We start from the raw sequence: 23,554 nt of genomic DNA, 5'->3' as shown, positions 1-23,554 counted from the left end.
AGTCGCCACAAGTGCACGTGCGCGAGCACGAGGATTTCGCGACATCTGTACGGAAGAACGGTCTCGTGGCATTTAATCTTTTTCCTTTTCAAAGAATTCTTCACACATTTCCATTTACCGGGCACATATTTTACACATAGAAACTCGATCAAAGTTAAAAGGCTACGCGAAATGTAATCAGATCGATTCTAGCCAAATAGTAAGCAAGTAGAATATGAAGTAAACGATCGTTGAGAATTATTGCGTTCCAAATATCATCGTTCCGAGGTAACGGGTTCGTGACACGAATGGGGCTAACTGTTAGTACCGATATTCTATCCGAATAGAGCGTTCGTGAAACGAATAAAACAGATTCTGTGCAGAATTGCCACGATCGTTCTCGTAGCCAAACCAACAATTCGTAGATGAGAAAGATAAAATTCCACCTATCGTTGGAACAAATTACCGGAGACAAGCGACAAGATATATCAGCAAGTAGGTGTCGTTTTGAGAAACAGCCGAAAAACGTTCCCCAAGGCCGCGATTAATCGCTAATCCAGACCTCTAAACGGCGATAAGCAGCGCGACTAATCTTATCTGGATACGCATGGAGGGTGGCGTAACAGAAGTAGTTTAGGCAAGCGTTAGTGGAGACACGGGGGTGCATCGGCCCCTAAACGTTACGGATGTGCGCTCGTGTGCGCCTGCAGCGTGTAGACCGTAGACTCGCGGCTGGCATCTGCTATGAGTCACGGCTGACGAATGGCCGGACAGAGACGGAGAAAGCGGCAGAAAATCGGTGTGGCAAAGTGGGGGATTGCGAGAAGGGAGAGTTATAGATAAAGGGAGAAAGACGAGACTCCGGAAGAAAGGAGAAAGGGGGGAGGAGACCGAAAAGTGGAAGATCTCGAGGACGTACAGATCTGGAAGAAAAAACAAAAGGGCTAAAGTCCTCGAAGGGAGTTTAGGTAAAATAGAAGGGGGTGAAAATTAGTTGGAAAACGGAGAGGGAACCGTATTTTGGTAACAGAAGGCGCGTGTGTACATACTGACGAAAAGCCGCGACACCTGCCGCGATGTCGAGAATGATACCAGGTTCCGGGAAATGCGGCGTTCTTGTTGCCTTCGCTCTATTTGCTTTCTCCCCTAAAACGACCGGGCTATAATTAACGGCGGAGGTATCGCGTTCCGCGAACGGCTAAATTGTGCGTGTTTTCTGCGCAATCCTATGCGATCAAATGTTAGGAAATTAAACGTACGCAACGAATTTAAAGTGTAACTTTAATGCTTCTCGTTACACCGGTAACCTTATTTGATTGTTTATAGTTAATTTTTCTTGTTTAAAAGATCCACAGTCAGCTTGTAATCGATTGGTCCGCGCAACAACACCGGCCATCGTCGCCGCTACAATTCGTAACCGCTTCTATCTACTTTTCTATGCTGCGCGCTTAAAAATCATGAAATGGCAAATGAATTTCGAAGAGCAAGAGACAAAGAGAAGAAAACCAATCAGACCGTTGGACGTTGAATTAATTAAAAAGCATCTGTAACGAACGCAAGTTCTTGAAGTCTCCGTAGATTCACGTAGGTCAAAGAACACGCCTGTCCAAGCCACGAAGGCAAAATTTCCAACGGAGCACGTCATCGTGTCACGCTCGTTTTTCCCTCGTCAGAACGGCGCAGTTTGGTGTAACGGAAACAGGGTGTAACCAGCCGTTTCCGGTGGACCATTCACCGTGTGCGAAGACTAGAAGACGAAAGGCTTCCATTCATGAAACCATGAGTCACTGGTGCGCGCGCGTGTGCAAGCGCTCCAACGAATGCACACCCGTGAATCCCCTTCATGGTGCCCCAGTGTCGGCCTTTCGTCTCCCGTGTGTTTATTGCACCACATTCTGCTCCATGCGCGTGAACGTGATGAGGAGCGCGCGCGTTTGTGTATGCGTATACGTGTATGTGTGTCAGCGCGCGCGCGACAGGGCTCGCAAAGAGGGTCCTACCGAATGCGCAACTGGTGGAATGCTGTACCTGGCCAACCGACCAACACCGTAGGGACTGTTGCGTGAAACGAAGGGCACCTTGGTGCGTTGACCGTTAAGCCGCCTCTTCGACGATGCAGGACAAACAAAGCTGCGTTGATTCGAACACTTACTCCAATCGATTTCGATTCGTTTCCAACGTTTGGCAATTTGTCACGCGTTAACGAATCGTCGATGGATAGCTAACGTCGATTAGAATTTTGGAGAGAAGCAGAGGTGGCACCGATGTCGTCGAATATGAAGTTAAATCCGAGTTAAATTAGGATTTTCGATACTGCGAATAATTAATAAGCTTAAGTAGTAAGAGCGTGTAATTGCAGGCAACGAGTAGGACAATGCTCAATTTTATGGCTTCTTGCGCGTTCTAACTACGTTATTGCGACTATAATCTTAATTTATTCTTTGGCTTGAGTAGGGGCTGCAGGGCAAGCGGCGTTATGCGATATTTCCTTCGGTTGGCTTTGCTCTACGATTCGAAATACGTAGCCAGGTTAGATGGAAAGTTTAACTGGTGCCCGTTCACAAAGGATCACAGCCCTTGGTTCACACCGGCCATAAGGGGAAATAAAATCCGGACCGGTGGAAGGTTCTTCTCGTTTGTCACGGTCCAAGAAGGTCGCCCTATCGTTCAACTTTTTGTCATCTGAATCATCGATTTCTATATCCCTGTTTTAAGCGTATGTGCTCTATGCCCTGTAGTCTCACGACCTGCTTGAACAACGAAGAATGCGTACTATCGTCTCTTTCAAATTACTATATTTTTCGAAGCTACTCCTATCGATAGATCTAAACTGGATTGGCGTAGATACAAATGGTAACGACGATCATTGCTCGAGGACACACCCAGTCAGCCGAAAGAATTAGTCATCGACAGAGTCTAACATCTCCTCTTTGTGAACGCCCTGCTCGTCGTCGCTCTGTTCGACTCTCACGGTGAATTAAACGCAGCTTCCTCGAATGCTGCGTTCCGACGAGCCGACATATCGCATCGCCGATGCAATTAGACCAATTTACCCTAACCGGTGATCCTCGTATTTTCGTTGAATCACACGCAACAGGTTCGAGAGCGTCAATGGAGCTGCCACGTTCATTCGTCCAATGTCAACACGCGGTTGCAAACTACTTGTGCGTCACCTATACGAATGGTGCTCCGGTTTAATGAATAGAGGAGGCTCGTTTCATTGATCGCGTAGCTGAATCAACAAACTTTTTTTCCATCCATATATCGTGAATGTAGAGGGAACGTTCCAGCAACTCGCAGATTTTCAAAAGATCGTCGTACCGTCGTTGTTGGTAAACCGACTTACTACGAGCAGCAATACTCGTCACACGGTTCGTGAGTGCTCCAAGAATGTTGATTCCATGGAGGCGGGGTACACCGTTACTCGAGGAGTCCGCACGGAACGTTTCCTCTAATAGGCATCCCCGAGCCATTAGAAAGCAATAGGACTCGATCAAACGAGAAACGTTCTCAAAATTATCTAGAATCTGTTCGTTCGTACACCCGTTGCATCGTTGTTATCTAAAATCCAGCGCGCCGCTATTATCGACGGTAGGTAAATTCCGGCTGTTTCCTCCATAAACCCCATCGTATCGAGAGTGGACACTCACCGATGAAGTCGAACGCCTCCTCGAAGTACTGTTTAAGGTTCTGATGGCCAGAATCCGAGGCAGGGATTTGTCTGTACGTGATACCCCTCTCCTCGTGATATCCAGGTAGCTGTGAAGTGACATTGAGCACCCTGGTGGCGCCTAATGCGCGAAGGAGTTGTAAATCGGCCGCATCCCGGCCATTTCCAAGGTAGAGGAACGGGAGAACCCTGGAGGCTGGATGACTATCGATATCCGCCGGTTGGGGAGTCGGTGGTCCGGATAGACTTAATACCGGACAGCCTGGTCCTGGACTGGAACAACCGGCGACCGTTGATGGGCCAGCTGCGACAGTTGGTAGAAGCGTGTCCTCGCAGAGATCCCTGTGCCGCCTATGGAACTCCTTGTGTCCACCTGAAAGTAATCAAGAGGGGTTCGTGTTAGAATGGAGCAGCTTTTGATTTTTAGGCGCGGAGAGTTGGCTGGAAGCCTAACGAGACATCAGGGGCGTGGGAACTGGTCTCGAGGGAAGCATCGAGTTACTTTGAAAATACCGATACAGCGACCAGGAGCAGATGGTGCTCGTTCGATCCTGTGATCTTTGTCTATAGTTTGGTTACGTATCCTATTTGTGGTATTTAACTCTCTGTGGGCAAGCATGCTTCTTCGCGCCCTACAAACCCTCCTCGTTTACGTCCAAGTCCCATCGTTTTAACGTTGTTCAGAAAACCCTGGGAAACATCCTCTGATGTTACGTGTCCTATAACCGCGTTTTTTCCTTCGTTTGCCCGCCGGTACAACGCAGTGATTCAGTCGTGCCGAATCGTATCCTAAAACTGTGTACACAGCGATTTCTCGAGAAACGCGACGAGCTAATAAACGGTTCTCGTAGCAGGTTCGCCATACTTCCGTGTACTGTATCTAAACCTGTACCCTGGTTCGCCGCTAACGACTAGAACATCGAGCAACTCTCTCGGGTGCCTCCAGGGCATTTCTCGATAAATTTAGCACGTTTTCAAAAGCCTAAGAAAGAATCTAGTATCTCTTAATCCGGCATGGTTCGTGTGGTTCTGGAAGCCCTATCGAAGTTGCATTATGAATCTCGGATCTTGAGAGTCTTCCAGTCTTAAGAAACGCGGGCTCGAACGATGCACTGGGGTGCTAAAGAGATTCTGAATACCTAATATACCCCGGAAGTTATTAAACGCGACAAATTTCTTTAGAATTTTCTTCGAAATGCCTTTACGCACGATTCCTGTCCTATTTATCATTTACCGATTTACTGTAGGAATCTTCGAGGATCCGTCCCGTAGAATCTACCAGACCCTGAGTAGATTAACGCGAAATATCCTGCCGAGCGACGCGTCTGCAAAGCGGAGTAGACGGACGTTGAAATGCAGAGGAGGAAATGAGATAGGAAAGAGGAACCGCGAATAAACGGCCGAGGTAAAAATAAAGGAACGTCAGACGCAGAACATCGAAGAGGGAGAAGGAAGAAATGTGGGCTAAAAGTGTCTTCCTCTCCTGACCTGCAGCTCGCAAGGCCTGGCCTGGCTCAACGATGAGTCACTCTTTTCGCCCCCTGCCGTCGCGCCGCCACGGCCGCCAACCCCGTGTGGCGGCTACTGTTGTCGCGGCCGATGATTATTCCGCAGTCGCCGCAACGAAACTTCCTTCTGCGAAGGGAAAGGACGGGAGCAGGAGGATCGTACAACGGGGAGGTCCCTGCCGCTTCCGGATTTAATTCAATTTATCACGTTAATTCCTACCTTCTCTTTGCATTTATTACTTTATAGACTTTGCACGGTATTCGTGCGAGCATTGTTCGACGTTGACCGATCGAATTCGGCGGTGACTCGCGTCGCTGGAAGATCGTTCGATCGACAACGACGCGCGTTGCAAACGCGAAATTCCATTTGACATTAAAATGAGAGGATTAAGGTTCAGAGATGCGAACGATGCGTTATCGACACGCCAGACGTATAAGCGGACGTAATGTAATTCCGTGACCTAGTCTTAAGGCTGTCTGCCGGAAATCGTAAATATAGCGTTGGACACGTCCGACGGACACGTATCGACGACACGAGTGTACAACATGTGTGTCTATTCACGAATGGAACGATATCGTTTTATCGTTGATTTTTCAACGATTTCCCTGCGACGATTCGAAACACGCGTAACGGTTTTCGGTTCTACATAGACGGCTATGTAAACGCGGCGAAACTCGTTATACGATCCACATATTCTTAACAAAGTGGCACAACCGCGCCGCCTATCAATACCCACAGGGATATCCTACGCCGAGGACTGGTTTTCAAAGGAAATCGCAACTTTGAGCACGATCTATCGCGACGCGGTCACGTTATATGGTTAAAACATACGCCGTGCTACGTGACACAGCGCGTGACGTCACAGGTTCGTGTTTTACCATCGCGATATCCGATTACCGCGCGCTCCTGCCAAACACCGAACAGTAATTACCCTTAATAGGTCGCGATTATTAAGAAAAGGAGTACGCGTATTTCTTCGCAGGGCATTGGCCTGATTTCCAAGCGTTGGCTGGCGAACGCGTGATCTTAAGCGCTGACGCGTGTTTCTCGTTTTAGTTTAAGATACACCAGCGTCTCGTTAAATGGCCAGGGGCGGCATCCTATCTGGCCAATTGTCAGGGGTGGTGTATTTCTAGGAAATCTCCTTTTTTACGTCGAGCATCGGCCAGATAGCGATACCTGACGTACTTGTTGATTTTAGATTTGCTACACCGGGGGCTGTATCGCTGCACGAAATTAGTCCCAGAAATTGCCGCAAGTAACAGTTGGCGATTTTAGTGTGAATTTACTTTGAGAAGAAAATCTAACGCGTTGATCATAACTGTAGTCATTGGACATTCTGTGCAGCGAAATGGATAGCGATAGTGTCTAAAAAAAAAGTTGGATGACTAATAGGATATCAAGCAACTGTCAGGAAATGGTGGTAACGAAGGAATCGATGGCAATTTTCGACGAGTTCGAAAGATAAGGCTAATGGTAAAGGTCAATATAGTAATAGGGGGAGTGATATTTTTGTGCCACCTGCGAAACGAGAGCATTGAACCTCGAGTACAAGTTGATTGTTATAATGACCTAAATGAGATGACCCACATTCCATCGCGACGATGCCGTGCACTCCACTGTCCACCATGTACGTACATTCTATGGGACACCGATCTTTCCCTTCTTACATCCTGCTTTCCTCTCCGATCGTTCGTATTCAACGATACAATTAATTCAGAAACTTGAACTTCATCGTATCGCTGTTCCTTAGATCTGCGTAGTCTACGAGATATCGTGTACTGTACAGAACGGAGCAGATATTTACAACGTATCGACGATATGCTTTATCATTTTGTCCCATCGTACAGAACTAGTAAAGAATTCTATCGCGACGCGCAAACGTGTATCTACGATGTGATTCGACTTGGAAACGTAAGTACGTACGTTCAATTTACAAACGCGTGGAAACGTTTCAGTGCGACGCCTCGGAGGAATCTGTAAATTCCACCGTACCAAAGATTAACACGAAACGAGTCATCGAGCACGCATTACGCCTAAATCTAAGATACCAAGGCCTGAGTCATCCGCGTAAGAGATTGTATTTACCCGCGTGCCACGTTCGACTTTGTATTCTCCCGCCGCTGTGGACGTTTCAGAAATACCTTCGACCATAGTAGTCGGATGACGTTGAGAACTAAATGTCTAAACGAAACATGGATAACAAATAAAATATGAGCGTGATTAATCATCCTACCAGTAGCATTAATTTGATTAATCAGCGGTAGTTCCGACAATCTGACCATAAATATCGCTTGCTTTCATCTTTGAAAAATTTTTGTAACGAACGAGACGCTCAGGTCTGCTATTTGTTTTTCCTCTTTACCGAAGAAGGCTACTTGTAAATAAAAAATACGCTCCTTTTCGCCAGAGATTTTTCGAATTATCTCGATGTACCATGCGCAAGGATCGTGTTATTCTTTCAACAGAATCGAAATCGTGCAACAAGAACGGAATAAACCATGAATCAAATTTGTTAGACTGGTTAGAAGGGAAACGAATCAACCGACAGATACATCGGAATGGTCCAGTCAAATAACGAGACAGATCGGTCTAGTCTCCGGGGCATAGATCGAGGAACATAGTCCGTGAGCTTACGCTTAGGGAACCTGGAATGACTCACATTAACAAAAACCTTGGAAAGACAAACGCAAAGGGATATATTCTTATTCTTACCCCATGGTTCGAGATTCTCCAGAGGAACTAGCCTCAAAACGAGACACGGCGCTTCCTTCTTCATTCTTATTCTTGTATTACGTGAGATTTCCTCCACGATTCTCGGGACGATTCTCACCTCCTCACCATTTGACACATACGCGTACAACGAGAAAGAACAAGAGTCCTAGTATTCGATCACGCTCGAAATCTTCGGCGTTGCGTTACACAAAACAACGATTACGAGAGAGTGTCCCTCTCGTTTGACGATCGTCAACCGTCTAATCCGTGTTATTACGATGGTACCAAGCTTCAACTACTTGAATATTCCTCACTGGTAGCACGACACCACGAGAAAAGCGTGTTTACGTGTTCGCGATGAAATAGGGAGAGATACGTGGCAAAAGCGGCGATTGCCCTTTTGCTTGTTGGCGGGAGACTGCTTTGGCTAAGCGGCACGAGAGAGTTTACATGAGGCTCGACTGGATGAGTCATCCGGCACGGCGCTGATTGGCCGGCCGCTTCGTGACGTACACGATTCGCGGACGAAGGCACACGAACGTAGTCGAGTACGAACCGCTGTCTGTGTACCATACGGTCGTCCTTGTTCACCACGCGGTGAACGGATCGCCGCGTCCTTTTCCACGTTCTTCCTAGTTTCTCGCAGGGCTTCGTGCATTTTGTAGCGGCACGCAACTCCGCGGCGTCCTATGACGACCTTGTCGCGCGACTTGCTCGTAAATACATAACGTAACGCGACTTAATTGCCGAAGCGTCGATAAATCGGCGCCGTTGCACTCTACGGATGGAAAGAAGATTCAAAGTACCAAAGATCGGGATAAGAATCTCCGTGGATTCCCATCGGTCCTACCTGGCGGTCACATTCTAGCGTCTTTTTATCGATATCGAATCTAAGAGCGTCGGCGCTGTTCGTGCTTTAGAATAAGAGGCGACAGCAGAGATGTAATTCAAAAATAAAACCCGATTTGAATAGAATTGAATAGAATTGAATTTTCACGACGTTCGTCAAGATCGGACGTCGTGATTCCGACGGATTTGCCTTTACAATCGCCCTCCTTTCTTTCCATGGTAAAAAACCAAACCTCCTCCCTCCGTGGCCTAACCCGTATAATTAGAATTCGTAGACGCTTTATGAAAATCAAATTTCTAACTTATGTTCAGGGTTATTTATAAGGAGCACGGGTCGCCAGCGAATATTGGACGGTCGAAGAAAGTCGAACGCCACGAGGAGGGCCCCTCGAACAAAAGATCAAAGGTTGACTTATGCCGCGGAGCAAAAATAAATCGAGGCATTATGCGTCTTTCGAACACTATGATTCACGGGATCTGCACTCGCTGGTACACACATCGACGAATACTCTTACGCAATTTTCACCCAGCAAAAGCTCTCTCGTCTAATTTTATCGCTTATCGCGATCCCTTGTTTAGTATGCACTTGTGAAATTCTCTCGCTCGTGTCTCAGTCGACGCCGATCGCGATCGACTCGCGCCAGAAAACCGAAAACGCATATTATAAATACCCCGTCGAACGCCGATCTTCGACTTTTCGCACCCTGAAACCTATCTACGTGTCATCGAACGAACATAGAGAACCTGTTGATGGACCTGCTTGTTAAAATTTGTTTAGACAAAATTTCATTTCGGAAGAATGCGTTATCGAGGAAGGAATAACATTTGCTCTGTCTGTGGTTTTCTTCTTATCTTCGCGAGGATACGAAAACAGGATTTTCCTGTTTCTTCGAATGATCGCACCATCGCATTGTCTGATTTTGGAAAATCCGCCTTCGTAAATGAGAAGAGACTATTACGAGGCTGCTTGATTTATCGAGATGTCTCGACTGCTGCAGTCATATTACGAAGAAACGTTCGATACGCGTAATGATTTCTCCGTATCAAAAGCGTAGCTTCGATATAACGTCATTGTTTTATTGTTATTATTAAATATTGTACAAGAAAACGTGAGGAAGTTTTAAGCGCAAGCAATGTTTCTGTCAAGCCACATACGCTTATCGACCTTTCAAGGATGGTCGAGGATGGTTGAAGTCGCAAATGTAATTGTATCGTCTCTCTGTGCTCGAATCCTTTATAACCTCTATCCTTCGTTGAACCAAAGAAAGATCACAAACATATCCTAAAATCCCAAATTCCAAGCTGACTCGTCACAATACCAGCATGTTTTTCTCTAATCAAAAACCGCGAGGCCGTCGATCCTAGAACGCCTTGCGAGTGATTCAATTGACCACGCGAGATGGAAATCCCTTCAAGGCCAATGACTAACGTTTACAGCGAAACGCTCGCGATCCGCCGTAGTCGTCTCCGCGAAGGCCATAAACGGTGCAACGATTATCATTGTGACGGCACTTTCCACCAGAGGATGTGGCGATGAGAGTCATCGTGTCCAACAGGTGCTTACCTCTAAATCCAGACCGTGATGTCAGTTGCTCGGTGACGACGAAAAATTCCGGCGAGCAACGCTAAACCGCGATCGAGATACGCGTCGTTCCATCACGATGCTTCCGTTTAAGATTCCTCCAGTGAATTAGTCAGCTCGACCGAATCGAATTAATCAGAAACAGAGTTGGAGATCATCCTCCGGAAAAATATTCCGGGATCATCTGGGTGGGGATCGTGAACGTGATCCATGGTTTTAAATGATTCCAACGAGACGTAAGACGAGGCGTCGGAATGACGTATCTCTATGATATGGGGATGGATAGAGGTTATCTGGACGATTTGATCTAGGAAGGATCGTGTTTGACCTTCTTACGTCATTTAGTAGTTTACATTATAGAAGATACAGGATATATATTGGGTGTGTATGTTTGTTCTATCTTTGGCATCTCAATTTCTTTATGATAGATACGCGACCTTCACGGGAGATCTAATCAAAACTATATTAGGTGAGTCATCGCTTCTTCATGTACATTGGCCATAATTTCTTGCACCAACGCATTGCACGGTACGTTTTCACTTCTTCAGCTTTACAAGTTTACCGAACTTTACAAGTTTGACTTCGTCGATCTAGATTAAGATACGATTAGATGTTTTCAACGATCAAAGACAATGTTTTATTATTTCGTTTCAATCGGCATTAATTCGAAGAGAATAATTGCGTGGCAGATATCGCAAGAGGCATCACAGCTGCGACATATGCAAATCGATAATCGCAACCGATGACAGCGAATACGAACGAATACGTCCCGTGAATTTTTAACGCCGGATTAATCACCATAGGCGTGTTTATCGCGCGCATTCCAGCTGGATTTGATCGCGATCGGGACCACGAGCGAACAAGATCGAGGCATTCGCCCCAACGCGACACGACGTGAATCAAATGGTAAACAGACGCGAGATACATACATCGTTCGCAATAGTCTGCTTGGTGGTACGCGATCTGCCATGATTCACCGTGGCGCTCGGTCTATTGGGAATAAAGTTCATCGATATAATGCTCTCGCGATCCGGCTAAATAGGGATAATGCATCCTCCGATAAGTATCGGTGGAAACTTCTCGCGAGTAGCATCGTAAATTCTTTGCATGTCGATTTAAAATAGCTTGTGGTGATTTAAATAATTTTTCTTGACGGTCAGACTTTTCGGATAATTCTATACCTAATACGAGAATACGTATGCATTAATGGACCATACGTCGTTACGATGAATCTAATTAAGTGGAAACATCGGAAAACTTAAAAAATCACAAACGATAGTCACTCACAAAGTCTCGAAGATTTCAGAATGAAAAATCTGGATGATTGAAAAATTGGATACTTGTGAGAGAAAGATTTGAAATTTTAAAGGAAAAAATATAATACGTCATTTTGTTACCAAAATCGGTAAAATGCGAAGGCTTAGTCGACGGTACGGCGTAGAACCGTTCCTGCTATCGAGACGCAAAAGTTGATATCGATGCTCGATGTGGTTAGCTATGAGTCACGCAGCCGGAGCGCCTAGGCAGTTCTCAACGACCCTGAATTACGTCGGCGATCCACGCGCGCTTTTGTTTACCGGCTTTCAAGCTAGTTAACTTCTTTGTGATTCAGATAGGAGAACTTACGAGAGATTCGCATAAGTCAGAGCGAGTCGTCGCGCCGTCCAATTCACGGAAACTCCGTTGGTTACTCGCTGCGTTTCGCAAAAACATCCCACACATCTCGCGCATGATACAAAGTAGCAGAAAATGTTAATTGAGACAACATGTAAACATGTTTATTGTTTGTTGTTGATCGGTACTTGCAAATGAATAATTCTAGTCTCTAGCTTCTTGAAGATGATCGATGACAATCGTTATTCTTATTCTCTCGGTGGTTGCACGATTAGGATTACAAAGTCATAGAATGACCGATTGATGGAGCCAAGATGATCTCAATTCGCAATTTATCGACTACGTTTGCGTGTCTCGGGAATAACACGGAATAAAACAGCAGATAGATCTGCAAGGATGCACCTTGATGTGTCCGCTATTGAGATTCCAAATTAACGTGTCGCGTCACGAGGAGACGTTGTGGTTCACATCGTTCGTTGTTTTACGTATTCGGATACGTAGAAGAGACTCTCTTCGATCTTATTAAACGCTCGAAGGAGCAAAGGGAAGCGTGCCAGAAGGCAGATCCCGGACACTCTACGTCGACAGTTTTTCGCAGGCGATTAACAGTTTCATTTACATGCGGCCACTATGTAAATCTGTCTAGTTACGACGCTTTATGGCACGCGCGACGATAATTCGAAACTGGTTGGCACCGTGGCTGTGTCGTTTCCTGTCAAACTGTTATTTTCAATCGGACTTTATGTCCCGTGCACGGACAACAACTTTGCTATTTCTGACCGAGCCAATTGTAACCGTTGGCTGGCTATTAATAAAATATTCGTCAAACGGCAAGAACGCAGGAAAATGCAAATCGAGCACAATATTTCGATATATCCTACTTTTTCCTCTCTACCGATACGACTTTATTGCATCGTGTTCGAATTATCGCAAAGCCGATAGCGTTCGAAGGAATTTTATAAAATATCGATATCAATAGCTAGCCTAGGCGCCGATATTTCTTCGTTTATCTGTGTCATTAGTCACGACCGAGTTTTTCATTTTTTCCTCTCCCTTTCTTCTTTCTTTCTTTTTTTTTTTTTTTGCTTCTTTGCCTTTAATTGAAGTAGTGAAGTTGTCCCATGAAAGGACAGTTTATTATTCCACGATAACAATTGTTTATACATGATACCCGTGATAATACGGATCGTCTATTAATCTTCGATTAATCTTCGTTCAATATTATGACTCACCAAGTGTAAGCGAGAAAAATGGGAAATGAACGACTCGATCGTCTGACTCACGCATCTTCGCGGATTGCTCTATTTCACTTTGATCTATCATCAAACGGTTACATTCGTCCAGCCAAAAGCTTTCTTCTAATTAAGAAAACAAACGCTCGGACGAATATCTGTTCGAAAACAAGGCTGGAAAATACCATTTTCGTGGTGTTGCGCCAACAAATCGCTAATTCATAATTAGACTGCGGACGTTTCTACTCTATCGATTCCCATAAACATCCGCCATCTATTCATGGAACGCCAATACTCCGGAATGAACTATTTCGCCCTATTTCGGAGTCGTAACTTAATAGAGCGCATTATACGTGTTCGATCATCACGAAAAAGCGTTACGAAGCATTGGAGCAAATCGCAATCATCGCACAGCCCCTAAAACAAATCACGGCACCCTTCGAGTTGTCGCTGAAAGCGACGCAACACCAACCCGAGGGTGGATCTCCCGCCAGCCACAGGTGTCGTATACACCGTGTCCTCGACAGATATTCTCCATTAATTCCGGCGAATCGAAGGGGTTGCGAATCGTCGGGCGAATACCATAAAACCTATGTTGGGTTCGTTTGGTCGTTCCGGCCCAAGGCCACAGTTTACAGAGCGGGAAAACAGAGACAACGGTACACGCGTAATGCCGCGGTTAACGCATTGCCGCTTCCCAATGGATGAGGAGCGGGATCCAGCCACCTGCCACAAGGCTGGTGGATCGTACGTCCTGGGAATTCGCGTAGCTGGAACATGCACGCACGGAACGCGTCACGAAGGATTCCGGTGTGAATGAATCACTTAACGAGAAACACGTGCCGAGCATACGCAATGTTTCTCTTCGCGGCGCTTGCGATGTTTGCCGGAAAGATGACGGGTTGATGGATGGACGATGGCAGGACACTTAGTGCCTTTTTCTTTCTCCAAGGAATTTCTGATTGCGAACTGAGTTTAGAGAATCAGCGGAAGAGAAGTTTTACCTTTCCGCTATGACACTGTAGGAGCTATAGATCTTTTCGGTGCGTGTATCATAGTTTTCGTTGATAGGGAAAAGAAGCAGAATGGTTTCCTCGCTATTTCAGTCGATCTATTGGAAAAATGTAGAATTCTTTCAGGATATTTAAACGCGAAGATAAGTGTTTCAACTGACAGGCAGATCCATTAAACAATTTGCAAGACACGCTGTAGAACCGTGTTACTGCATCGTGAACGTAAACGTGAGTCATCCAGCCAATCGCTTAACACAGCGAATGTTTCTCTCGAACAACGATCCCTCTGTAACGAAACGAAACGAAACGTCTGTAGGATCCCCTCGAGAACGACATCGATGCCATCGGTAAATTAAAAAACACCTCCGAAGAATCAAAGATCGGTCGCTCGTCGTAGCCCATCGATCATTCGGAAGAATTGCCTAAAATTAAATATCGTGAGTTTGTCGATTCGCAACGAATCCACTCAGTCAGCCATCACGTTCACGAAATTTCTCACGGAAGCTTTCTTGCAAGAAAATTACTTTTCCAACCGTCTTTTAACAAGTTTGACATACGTCACGAAACAAGATATCACTTTAATCTCGATCATCTTTGGAATTACGTCGAACTAGAGGAGGGTGAAATATGTGCTGGATATTAAGTTCACCCTTCTCTCTGCTTACTTTTTCTTCGTTCTTTCGTTCGGACCAACATTTAATTCGTTTCAGAGCGACGATGGCCGGATAAAGGACTCGAGGTGGGGTGAAAATGACGAGGGATAACGAGGGAGACGCAGAAGAGAATGGAACGGTATGAGCTGGCAGCGAGCATCGGTTGTGAGTCAGTCCAACATTTTCTCAACGACACTTGGCTCCCCTACGGACGTTTTTTTGGGAAACCCTTTTCTCCTCCGATGCACTGATTTTCGTCCACCGACGTGCACACGTTGCATTCGTTCTATAATACCTAGCCGTTCGAACATCGATAAAGAACCACGAGTAGAAATTGTCAAGATGATTTCTTTTATCGAATGGAAGCATCTATAGCTTGATCCACCTCCCATTGTTCTAAATTTAACTATTATACTATAGTTTAATCCGATGTAACTTCTACGACAGCAAGTAAAAATTGTGTCGCGCTATTGTTACGTACAACTATCTAGAGACCAGTCTCTTTTTATCAATAAACATTATCGATCAGCAGGTAAAAGCACTAATCATGACGTGGTACTATTAGGCAACGTCTAAAGATCGATGTCTCGTACAGTTTTTATATTTTTCTTCAGCCTTCGTCGTGCTTCCATTTTCCAGCTACATTTGACACAGAACACGAGCAAGGTAAAGTATAAAAGAAGAAAGAAAGAAAGAATGTACGAGTAAATAAAAATAGAACGCAGGACACCTGCTCTCTTTCTATAAAAAAAAAGCCAACGATCTAAGAAACGATTTGTAGTCGTTAGGGAATTGTCGGGGAATGAGTGTGACTGACGTCCGGTCAGACAGGTGTGTGACAAAAAATAATTAGTATTCACCCGGTTTTTGGCTATTCCCCGGTTAGAATACCTAGATGAATCGTCGATTTATCGGGGATTTTATCGCCACGCTTATCATTCTGGTGGCCAGTCCGATATGGGGCTGTTTAGTCACTTCGATTTGAGTGGAAAGGAGGAGAAACTCGTGGCTCGATAAGGATAGATCGAGCGTATCGACGATAAAAAGGAAAGATAACGCCCGATACGAGGCATTTCACTTCGAGAAAATCTTGTTCAATTTCCAAGAATCGAATTGAACGTATGACTCGATAATCGGTCGATCGCCGTTCATCGAAGAAAAAACGTTATCGGGATGAGGAATAAGATTGTAGATGAAATTTGCGTAGAAGATCGATGGATGATCGACGTTGCTGATAAACGGCTAGTAAATGATCATAATCACGCGCTAACAAACGAATATACATGTCAAAATTGTCTCGTAAAGAAAAAATTTCTTCTTTCTCATGCTTCCCGAAAATGACAAAGGTAAACGATTCGAATAAAAAGCTCGATGTCCACCAAATATCTAATCCGATAATCCGGGAAAAAATGTAGAAAAAAGGTACATTAGATGCATGAACCGTGCTTTGGACGATATATACGTATTTGGACGCATAATCGTATGCGGATCAATGACAGGATTCAGAAGCCGTGAACGCTTAGGGGGACGGACGGCGGATTTGGTGATTTATTCGAGTGGTCCATGCTGTCTGAGCTCGTGCCACGAATAGCCCACAGAATCATACCGGGCGGTGTGAGTCAGCGGCGGATCGTAGTAGGAAACGGCTACGTTTTCGAAGGACGTTTTAAGACCGACGTTCCTGCATTCTTTCCGCGTGCACGCACAGGCTCTGATTCATTTCGCGCTAATAACCCCGCGACCCTGATTTCATTAGCGTCTGCAAGCACTCGCGATATCTGCCAATTCTTCCTTCTCGAGAAGATCTACGCAAGAAGATTCTTCGCGTTGTTGGGTTTGTTGATTTTTGGGTTGAACGCGTCGTAAATAAATTTACAGACCGCGATGACTTTTCCTACGGCACTTCGATCCAATAGTAAAGAATATTGGCCTTGTGATTTTATTGCGATGATTTTGTACCGAGTTCGTGCTCCTTGCATTCTTGAGATTGCGTTGCATGAATATTTATTTGTTGTATGGATGCTCGTTTATTTAGTTGGTCGTTCTATTCGCGTCGAGCGGAGTCATTGCTCGTGAGCGAAATATTATCGGCTGCGAAACGTAGAAAAACGCGCGGCACTAATTCCTAATTTTTTCTTTCTTCGTCTGGTCGTTTTAATTTAACCATCGCGACCGAGAATGATACTCGCGAAACTTACAATACGGATTACTAAACGAGTCAGGTATTTGTTTGATTTTTGAAACTTTGTCGGGAAGTTGCGTTGTTCCTGCCACCGTCTGTATTTGTTTTTCGCGAGAACGATGAAGCAATGTTCGTAACAAATGACTAATGGGTACGCAATCATCGAAACTAGAGATTTTACATTAACTGCGTTGTTCTAATTAAAAATAGGCCATGAGCGACTTTGTGGTGCGCGTTCTTCGAGAAGGTCTGTCGAGTAACCGGCGAGGAACGTCTCTAGGAAATGAAACACTAACGCTATTCTTCGGAATTTGCATGAAACGGCTGCTTTTGCATTCTTTCAAGCGACGCAACGTCGTAACGAGAAACACGCGTGACTCTCAATTACGCCACGCTGTTTATGGTGGTATTTGAGTCACTAATGCGACTTCGACAGAATCTCGATTGCATAATTGATCTGGCTTTTGTTTCAACGCCAACGAGAACGAACGAATGCAAACAGGAAACCTGCAGCACGGCTCATGAATAAAAATTTGTATTTTTCGTTTTATTAGTTGGCATCGTCGCTCCCTCGTCGGCAATTCTAAAGAAGAAACTTCCATCTTTTAGAATAGCTACCCTGCCATAGAATTTAATGAAACTGGCGCAACGTTATGCACTGTATTCCATAAAGAAGGAAATCATGGATCGTTACGAAGGAAAAGAATGCGTTTCAATTGACAATTCCGCGTTCACGGCGCGCCCTTTTATTTAACTCGCTCGTTTGTCAAACAGCCTTCCGTGTAGAGTACCCGTATGGAACGACGACACAGCGAGAAGCAATCGATATTTCCAAGCGACTTACGAGCAAACTAATTGCGTCAATTTACATTAATTTCAGCCACGCTCCCGTCGAACGTCATCCCGCAGCGAATTACTTGTACTTTCAATTAGCTTTCGGCCAAGTACGAACAGTGACTCACGATTTTATTGCGAAGCCTACACCTTGGCATCGATAATGACACCATTCTCGACCAGCGATACTTCGAGATACGCTAAGATGAGAAAGGAATCCCACAAATTCCTTTTCCTTTTCCATTTTCCCTCCTAAAGCGTTATCTTTTTCACAATTGTTAACGCTTACTCGCCCCCATGGCAGAGGTTCCTAAGGTTCCGAGAAGGCTATCTACAGCGATTCGAAGAATTCCTCGTTATCCTGTCCTCGATAGCCCGTAAAACGACCTTTAAAAGTTTATCTCGCCTTCAAATTCTTATTAATACCGCAGCTGCTGTTACCAGAGTGGTTGGCCGGTGCTTATCGTTCGAAGACGGTCCCAATTACGCCTGAAATTCCCCACAGGGGAAGAAAAAGGGACACGGTACAAGCGGGCCGTTGTCGCGAGACGAGTTCACGGAAGTCCCCTTTGCCATGCTTGATTTATGTGCGCTTGCACCCGTGCGCAACTGATTGCTACCTGCGCGCTTGCTTATTTGCAGATCGGCTCGGTCGTGTACCCGTATGCACCGGCACAATCGATATCGGTCGTCTGAATACGAAGCTACTATTCTTACCGACGTATACGACTTTTCCTAGGAATCCGATTTAGTCGAAGTCGTAGAGTTGTAAAAACGTTTCCGAACATTGTATATATTGTCCTTTGTTCGAACATCAACATTTTATTGCTACACAGAATTTACGATCATCTACGATTTCCGTATTGGAGTACCGTGTCCCTAATGGTCCATGGTTAATTTCTTTATAGTCCAACGATCGCACGAGTCGATTAACGTGACTTACAGTTAGATGGTACTACGGTATTTGGCATACCGTACTCTTGAACCTCACGCAACGATATAACATTGCTCGCTTTTGATCGAACCTCTTTGTCCACTTTGATCGGCAGTTTTATCGGAAAGCTTAAGGGTAACAGCAATTTCGCAATGATAGTTTTGGTTCTGTCTGAGACCCATTCATACGTAGGATTAGACTCGGATTATTAGCTTTCAACGTGTATCTTGCAGCTCTTATTGGCTGCCACTTGTTTGCGAGACTGAGAAACGATAATTACACTTACGTTAGGTACGCGTAAGTAACAAGTCAACTAAACTTACTACTTTCGAAATAGTTGATTAAATAGTGTGCGATAATTTATCAGGTAAAATCGTAGAAAATTCACGAGTTTTCCGCCACGACGAACGTAAATCTGTACAGGCTGTACCACGATTAATTTCGAGACGCGTTTCGAAGGGGGCGTCATTATGTCTCGCATATATTATTCACGCACTGAACGGTTTACCGGCACAATGCGTCGTAAAACAGCGTGACTAAGTACGATCTATGGGGACTGCATGGCGTGCACCTTGTGGAAATTCTAAACAGAAAGTCTACCTACATTTTTCCTGTGATTCAAGATCGAAGTAAACTTCCACGGCAGACGAGTTAATCGAAACGGGATAAAATTAGAATTCGGAACTTGTAAACGGTGTGCCATAATTTTACAGAGGCCAAAGTACACGTTTGTATAGTTTCAGAACAGTAAGTGTTCGATTTATTAGGTCGACCGAAAAGTTTCTTTCGTTTTGGAAGGAAATAATGGATGCACGACATTTTTCGTTTTATATTATTTTATCGAATGATCCATTTTGTTCCATCAAGATGAAGATCACGACGTTTGACAGATTAGGTTTCATGTTTGTATAAAGATGCATCGTTGTAAAAGACGTGTCTGTAAAGGAAAGACACTTTTCGGACAACCTAATGCATTCGTATTACATATTAAACGTCGTTAAATTTATACGTAGGTTCGTTTCACACTGTTGGTAGGATCGTTGTTTAAGGCCGGAGACGAGTGAAAGAAGATCGGTTCGATGTCAAGCGAGGGACTGGCGAGAAAATCGAATCGATCGTAAAATCTCTGCCTACGTGTAAGGACATGACGCGTTGCATTGCCGGTGTGGCAATCCCGATGATTTCTAAGCAACGCGCATCAAGCTGCTTTTTTCAATATCGCTGGATAATTTGACTTTCTCACAGTTATAAATTTCTACAAAAATTCTAGTTCCTATATCTCGATTCTCCTGCCATAAGTGTCATAATCCTTTCTCTTCTAATTCTCTTTACAGCGGGTATTTTAAAACTGTACTTTGATGCAAACACAGTTTGTTTTCGTTGCGATTGAGCCTTAAACCATGCCCCGAGCGTGATACATCGTTACGAAACAACAGGTCAATCTATCTGCACAAGGAAAAATCTAAATGACATCGTATTGGATAGGTCAATTTCATCGGCGACGTTCGGTTCGAAGCGTGGCGCGTTCTCTCCGTGGTAAATGAGAGTTTTAGAAATCGTTAAGCGATATAAACGATAGGATCGGGCGGCGAACACACGTTATTTATCCGCGAATGAAACGAAAGCGGTCGTTAAACGGGGAAATAGAACGGGGTATTAAAGCGAGACATAAAGTAACGCCCAAAGTGAGAACCAAAGTAATTTACGTCTGATGGTTAAGTAACCTTCGGGCTCGTAAGATCTGATTGTCTGAACGAGAATCAACGATCGTCGGACATCTCGATTCCGTCGTAAAATCTCTGCCCACGGTTCTAGAGGTCAGCCTCGTTATGCCTGCTCATGTGAAAATCTAAACGAGACTTCTGTTACACAACCGATTGCGGTTACGATACAATCCTTTGCTTCTTCCGTCCATTTAAATTTATTAGCGCCTCTTCTGTCTCAATTATTCAGGTTACTTTCTTCATCGACCGGTCATCGAGTTCGGACGAGTGGCATCGACCGCGATTCCACGGCAATTTAGACAGCAGATTTCGTGTCAGCTTTTCAAATTTCGTCGGAGTTCCAGCGAACCAAGTTGTACCGCGGCTATTCCTCGCAACCGTCTAATTATATTCCACTTAAATTCTTCAACATCGACACCTCCAATTACGTTGGAAATCTTACAAGTCGTGGTGGCCACCGACCGAGACCAGGAAGAAGCCAAACACGGTGTTGCTCGTGCCTGAGGGCAAGGATCCACGATCCTGGATACCATAACAGAGAGGCCGCGCCGCGTAGACAAGCCTGTAACGTATTACACACGATGTGGAAATCGGGTAGGTACGCGGTGGAGCGGCGTGGCCGAGCGAGAGGTGAGGCGAGGCGAAGGTGTGAAGGCCATGCGAGGAAAGCAACCCGCATTGTGACCGCCCTTTCCCTCCTCCGGACCCCCTTTGCTCGTTTCTCGTGCAGGTCTGCCAATGAACGGCATTCCAACGGCATCTCGACTCGTTCATTGTCGATCTCCCCCTTCTCAGACACTTTCGATCAATCCGGTCTTCTCCTAAACGCGGCTCAACTCCAGCTCGCTACCTGTCGTCACCTTGCACCTGGACAATCGGAATCAACTTCCCTCCAACCTTGCGATTTCCATTCTTTTTTTCTTACTTCCCTTACATTTACTTCATTCGCTTCGTCTTACTATTTTATTCTTTTCACTTTACCCACTGTGTTTTCTTTCATCTGTTTCTCCCCTGTCGTATTCCATGCAACTCGCAATTTCCTAGTTTTCTTCGACTATCATCCACCCTAAATTTATTTCCCTATTGTACTACGCGTCGCGCGCATTGTTTCGTTGCGATCGTTTGCAATTATACAGCCAGCGAAGATCTTTCCACGATCGATCTTCCTTTCCGTATTTCTCGATCACGGACCCGCACTTACTCGAGCTGTTCTCCATCTCTCAGACAATTTCACGGCACTTTGCCTCTTTTACCCGCGGCAATGACTCACAATGCTCGTTTTTAACAATGAAAGGATTAACTGCATCAGCAATATACAATGCTTATTGAAACCGAGCGTTCATAACGCTATCGTTACTACTTCATCTTTCGCCACTCTGTTCTTTAAATTTCATCAATTTGCCAACCTATCGTTCGCGGATCTGCACATTGCACGTAACGTAAAAGTCGTTCGAGTGTTTTCATCGAATCTTGCGCAAAATATCATCGGTCCAGTCGACGCAGATCTCTTACAATCTTCTCGTTTGTATCCTTTTTCTGTTTTTCTTTTTATTAAAGCTGCGCGACAAAGCGCGAGCAATTAATTTCTTTCATCGAATACTTTTTGCTTTGAGCGTTTTTATCGCAACAAACCTGATATTCCTAGCACGATACCGGCAGTCGGACGTTGTCATTAAACGGGTTAAGAAGCGAGTACCGCTTTTTGGCGCCCCAAGTCATCGCGGAGCTGATTGTTCACGGTTCACGATCGAGTGAAATTGTTCGTTCGAGCATGGATGACTTCACAAAGAAAGAACGAAGTAGACGACAGTGAGTCACCTCGAATGTACTCATTTATTGACACGGAGGACGATTGAACGTAGGTACGCTGTCTGCTATTACTAAAAAAAGACCCATCGAAGAGAATATTATTCCTGTCGATACTCGCGCCTTTTCAATGATATCATCTTCCCAAAATCGTCGACAACCGTATGATAAAGAGCTCCTTTCGATTCTCGTCGCATAACAATCGCCTGCCTGATACTAACACGGACTGAACTACTAGTTGACTCATAGATCGATTTCAAAAAGCTTTTGTGCATTTAATTTTGTGCGTTCTTCCATTTAAACCTTTGACTTAATAGGTTGGCAGAAACACGCGGGCATTGTGACAATTCCGTGTAAACAACTTTGAAAACGAAGTTACATTTACCCTGTTTCTTGGAAAACCCGTTAAACGGACTTCGCGATACCCTCGACTCACGCGATTAACGAGAACATTAACCTTGTACAATAGCATGTAATTTAGTAGCGATATTTTTAGTTTCTATATAGAGACAAGAAAACGCGATCGATCATAATTCCGTTCCTTGTAAAATAATTGTTACGTCGGGCGGTCCTCTACCTAGACCAGGCCATACACCGCGGGCCAGACGGACACCAGATGTCCGCTCATCCTTATGGCGTACCCTCAATAGTCTTAAGGACCCGTCATAAATCCGAGTAATTTGCTAGCTAAGGTCCTTCAGACCGAACAACTATCTTTTTTTTATTACTTTTAACGACTTTTATTGTCTACTACGGCTTGACAAGGGAAAGTTAGTTTTTCTCAAGTACGATGCTTCCTACTAGCAATTTTCTATCGAGGGCGGCTAAGACCTTCCTAATCCACCAACCTTCGTTTGGCCAATCAGAAGCAACGTATACTGCCCTCACTTTCCTGACCAAAATGTCATGAACAAATCCGATGGTCTCGTGCGCTAGACACACCCATCGCTAGCTTTCCTCCGACACCCAACTTTACTTGTCCTACACCGCTGGGAAAGTCAACTACTTGTTCTACACCGCTGGGAAAGTTAACTACTTCTACACCGTTAGAAGGGTCAAAGTACAACGTCGAAGTCTAACATCTAAATCTAACATCTATTAATTATTCTCTAATACTACGTAAACTAACATACTAAATTCAACTATAAGAGCCTTGCTCTCTTGTACATCTATCTTATCTTCGTGCGCCAAAGTGCCATCTAGGAATTATATCTACTCAACAGTGTAACTTAAGTGTTGGAAATAAAAACCTTATAAC

The 23,554-nt window shown here is 44.8% G+C and overlaps 1 protein-coding gene across 3 annotated transcripts in view; it reads right to left on the bottom strand.

Moving 5' to 3' along the window:
- The window catches only part of LOC138185999 (dual specificity protein phosphatase 10), a 60,805-nt gene that overhangs the window by 4,566 nt on the left and 32,685 nt on the right, over positions 1-23,554 (bottom strand). For all 3 annotated transcript variants that reach the window (XM_069125409.1, XM_069125407.1, XM_069125408.1), the window contains one exon: positions 3,630-4,022. In XM_069125409.1, the coding sequence (XP_068981510.1) occupies positions 3,630-4,022 (393 nt within the window). The remainder of the gene's footprint in view (positions 1-3,629; positions 4,023-23,554) is intronic.

Source organism: Bombus flavifrons, chromosome 13, assembly GCF_040668555.2.
Source record: "Bombus flavifrons isolate JBK064 chromosome 13, iyBomFlav1_principal, whole genome shotgun sequence".
Lineage (NCBI taxonomy): Eukaryota > Metazoa > Arthropoda > Insecta > Hymenoptera > Apidae > Bombus > Bombus flavifrons.
Note: the sequence above shows the minus strand (reverse complement) of the source record. Positions and strands in the feature narration are given on the sequence as shown.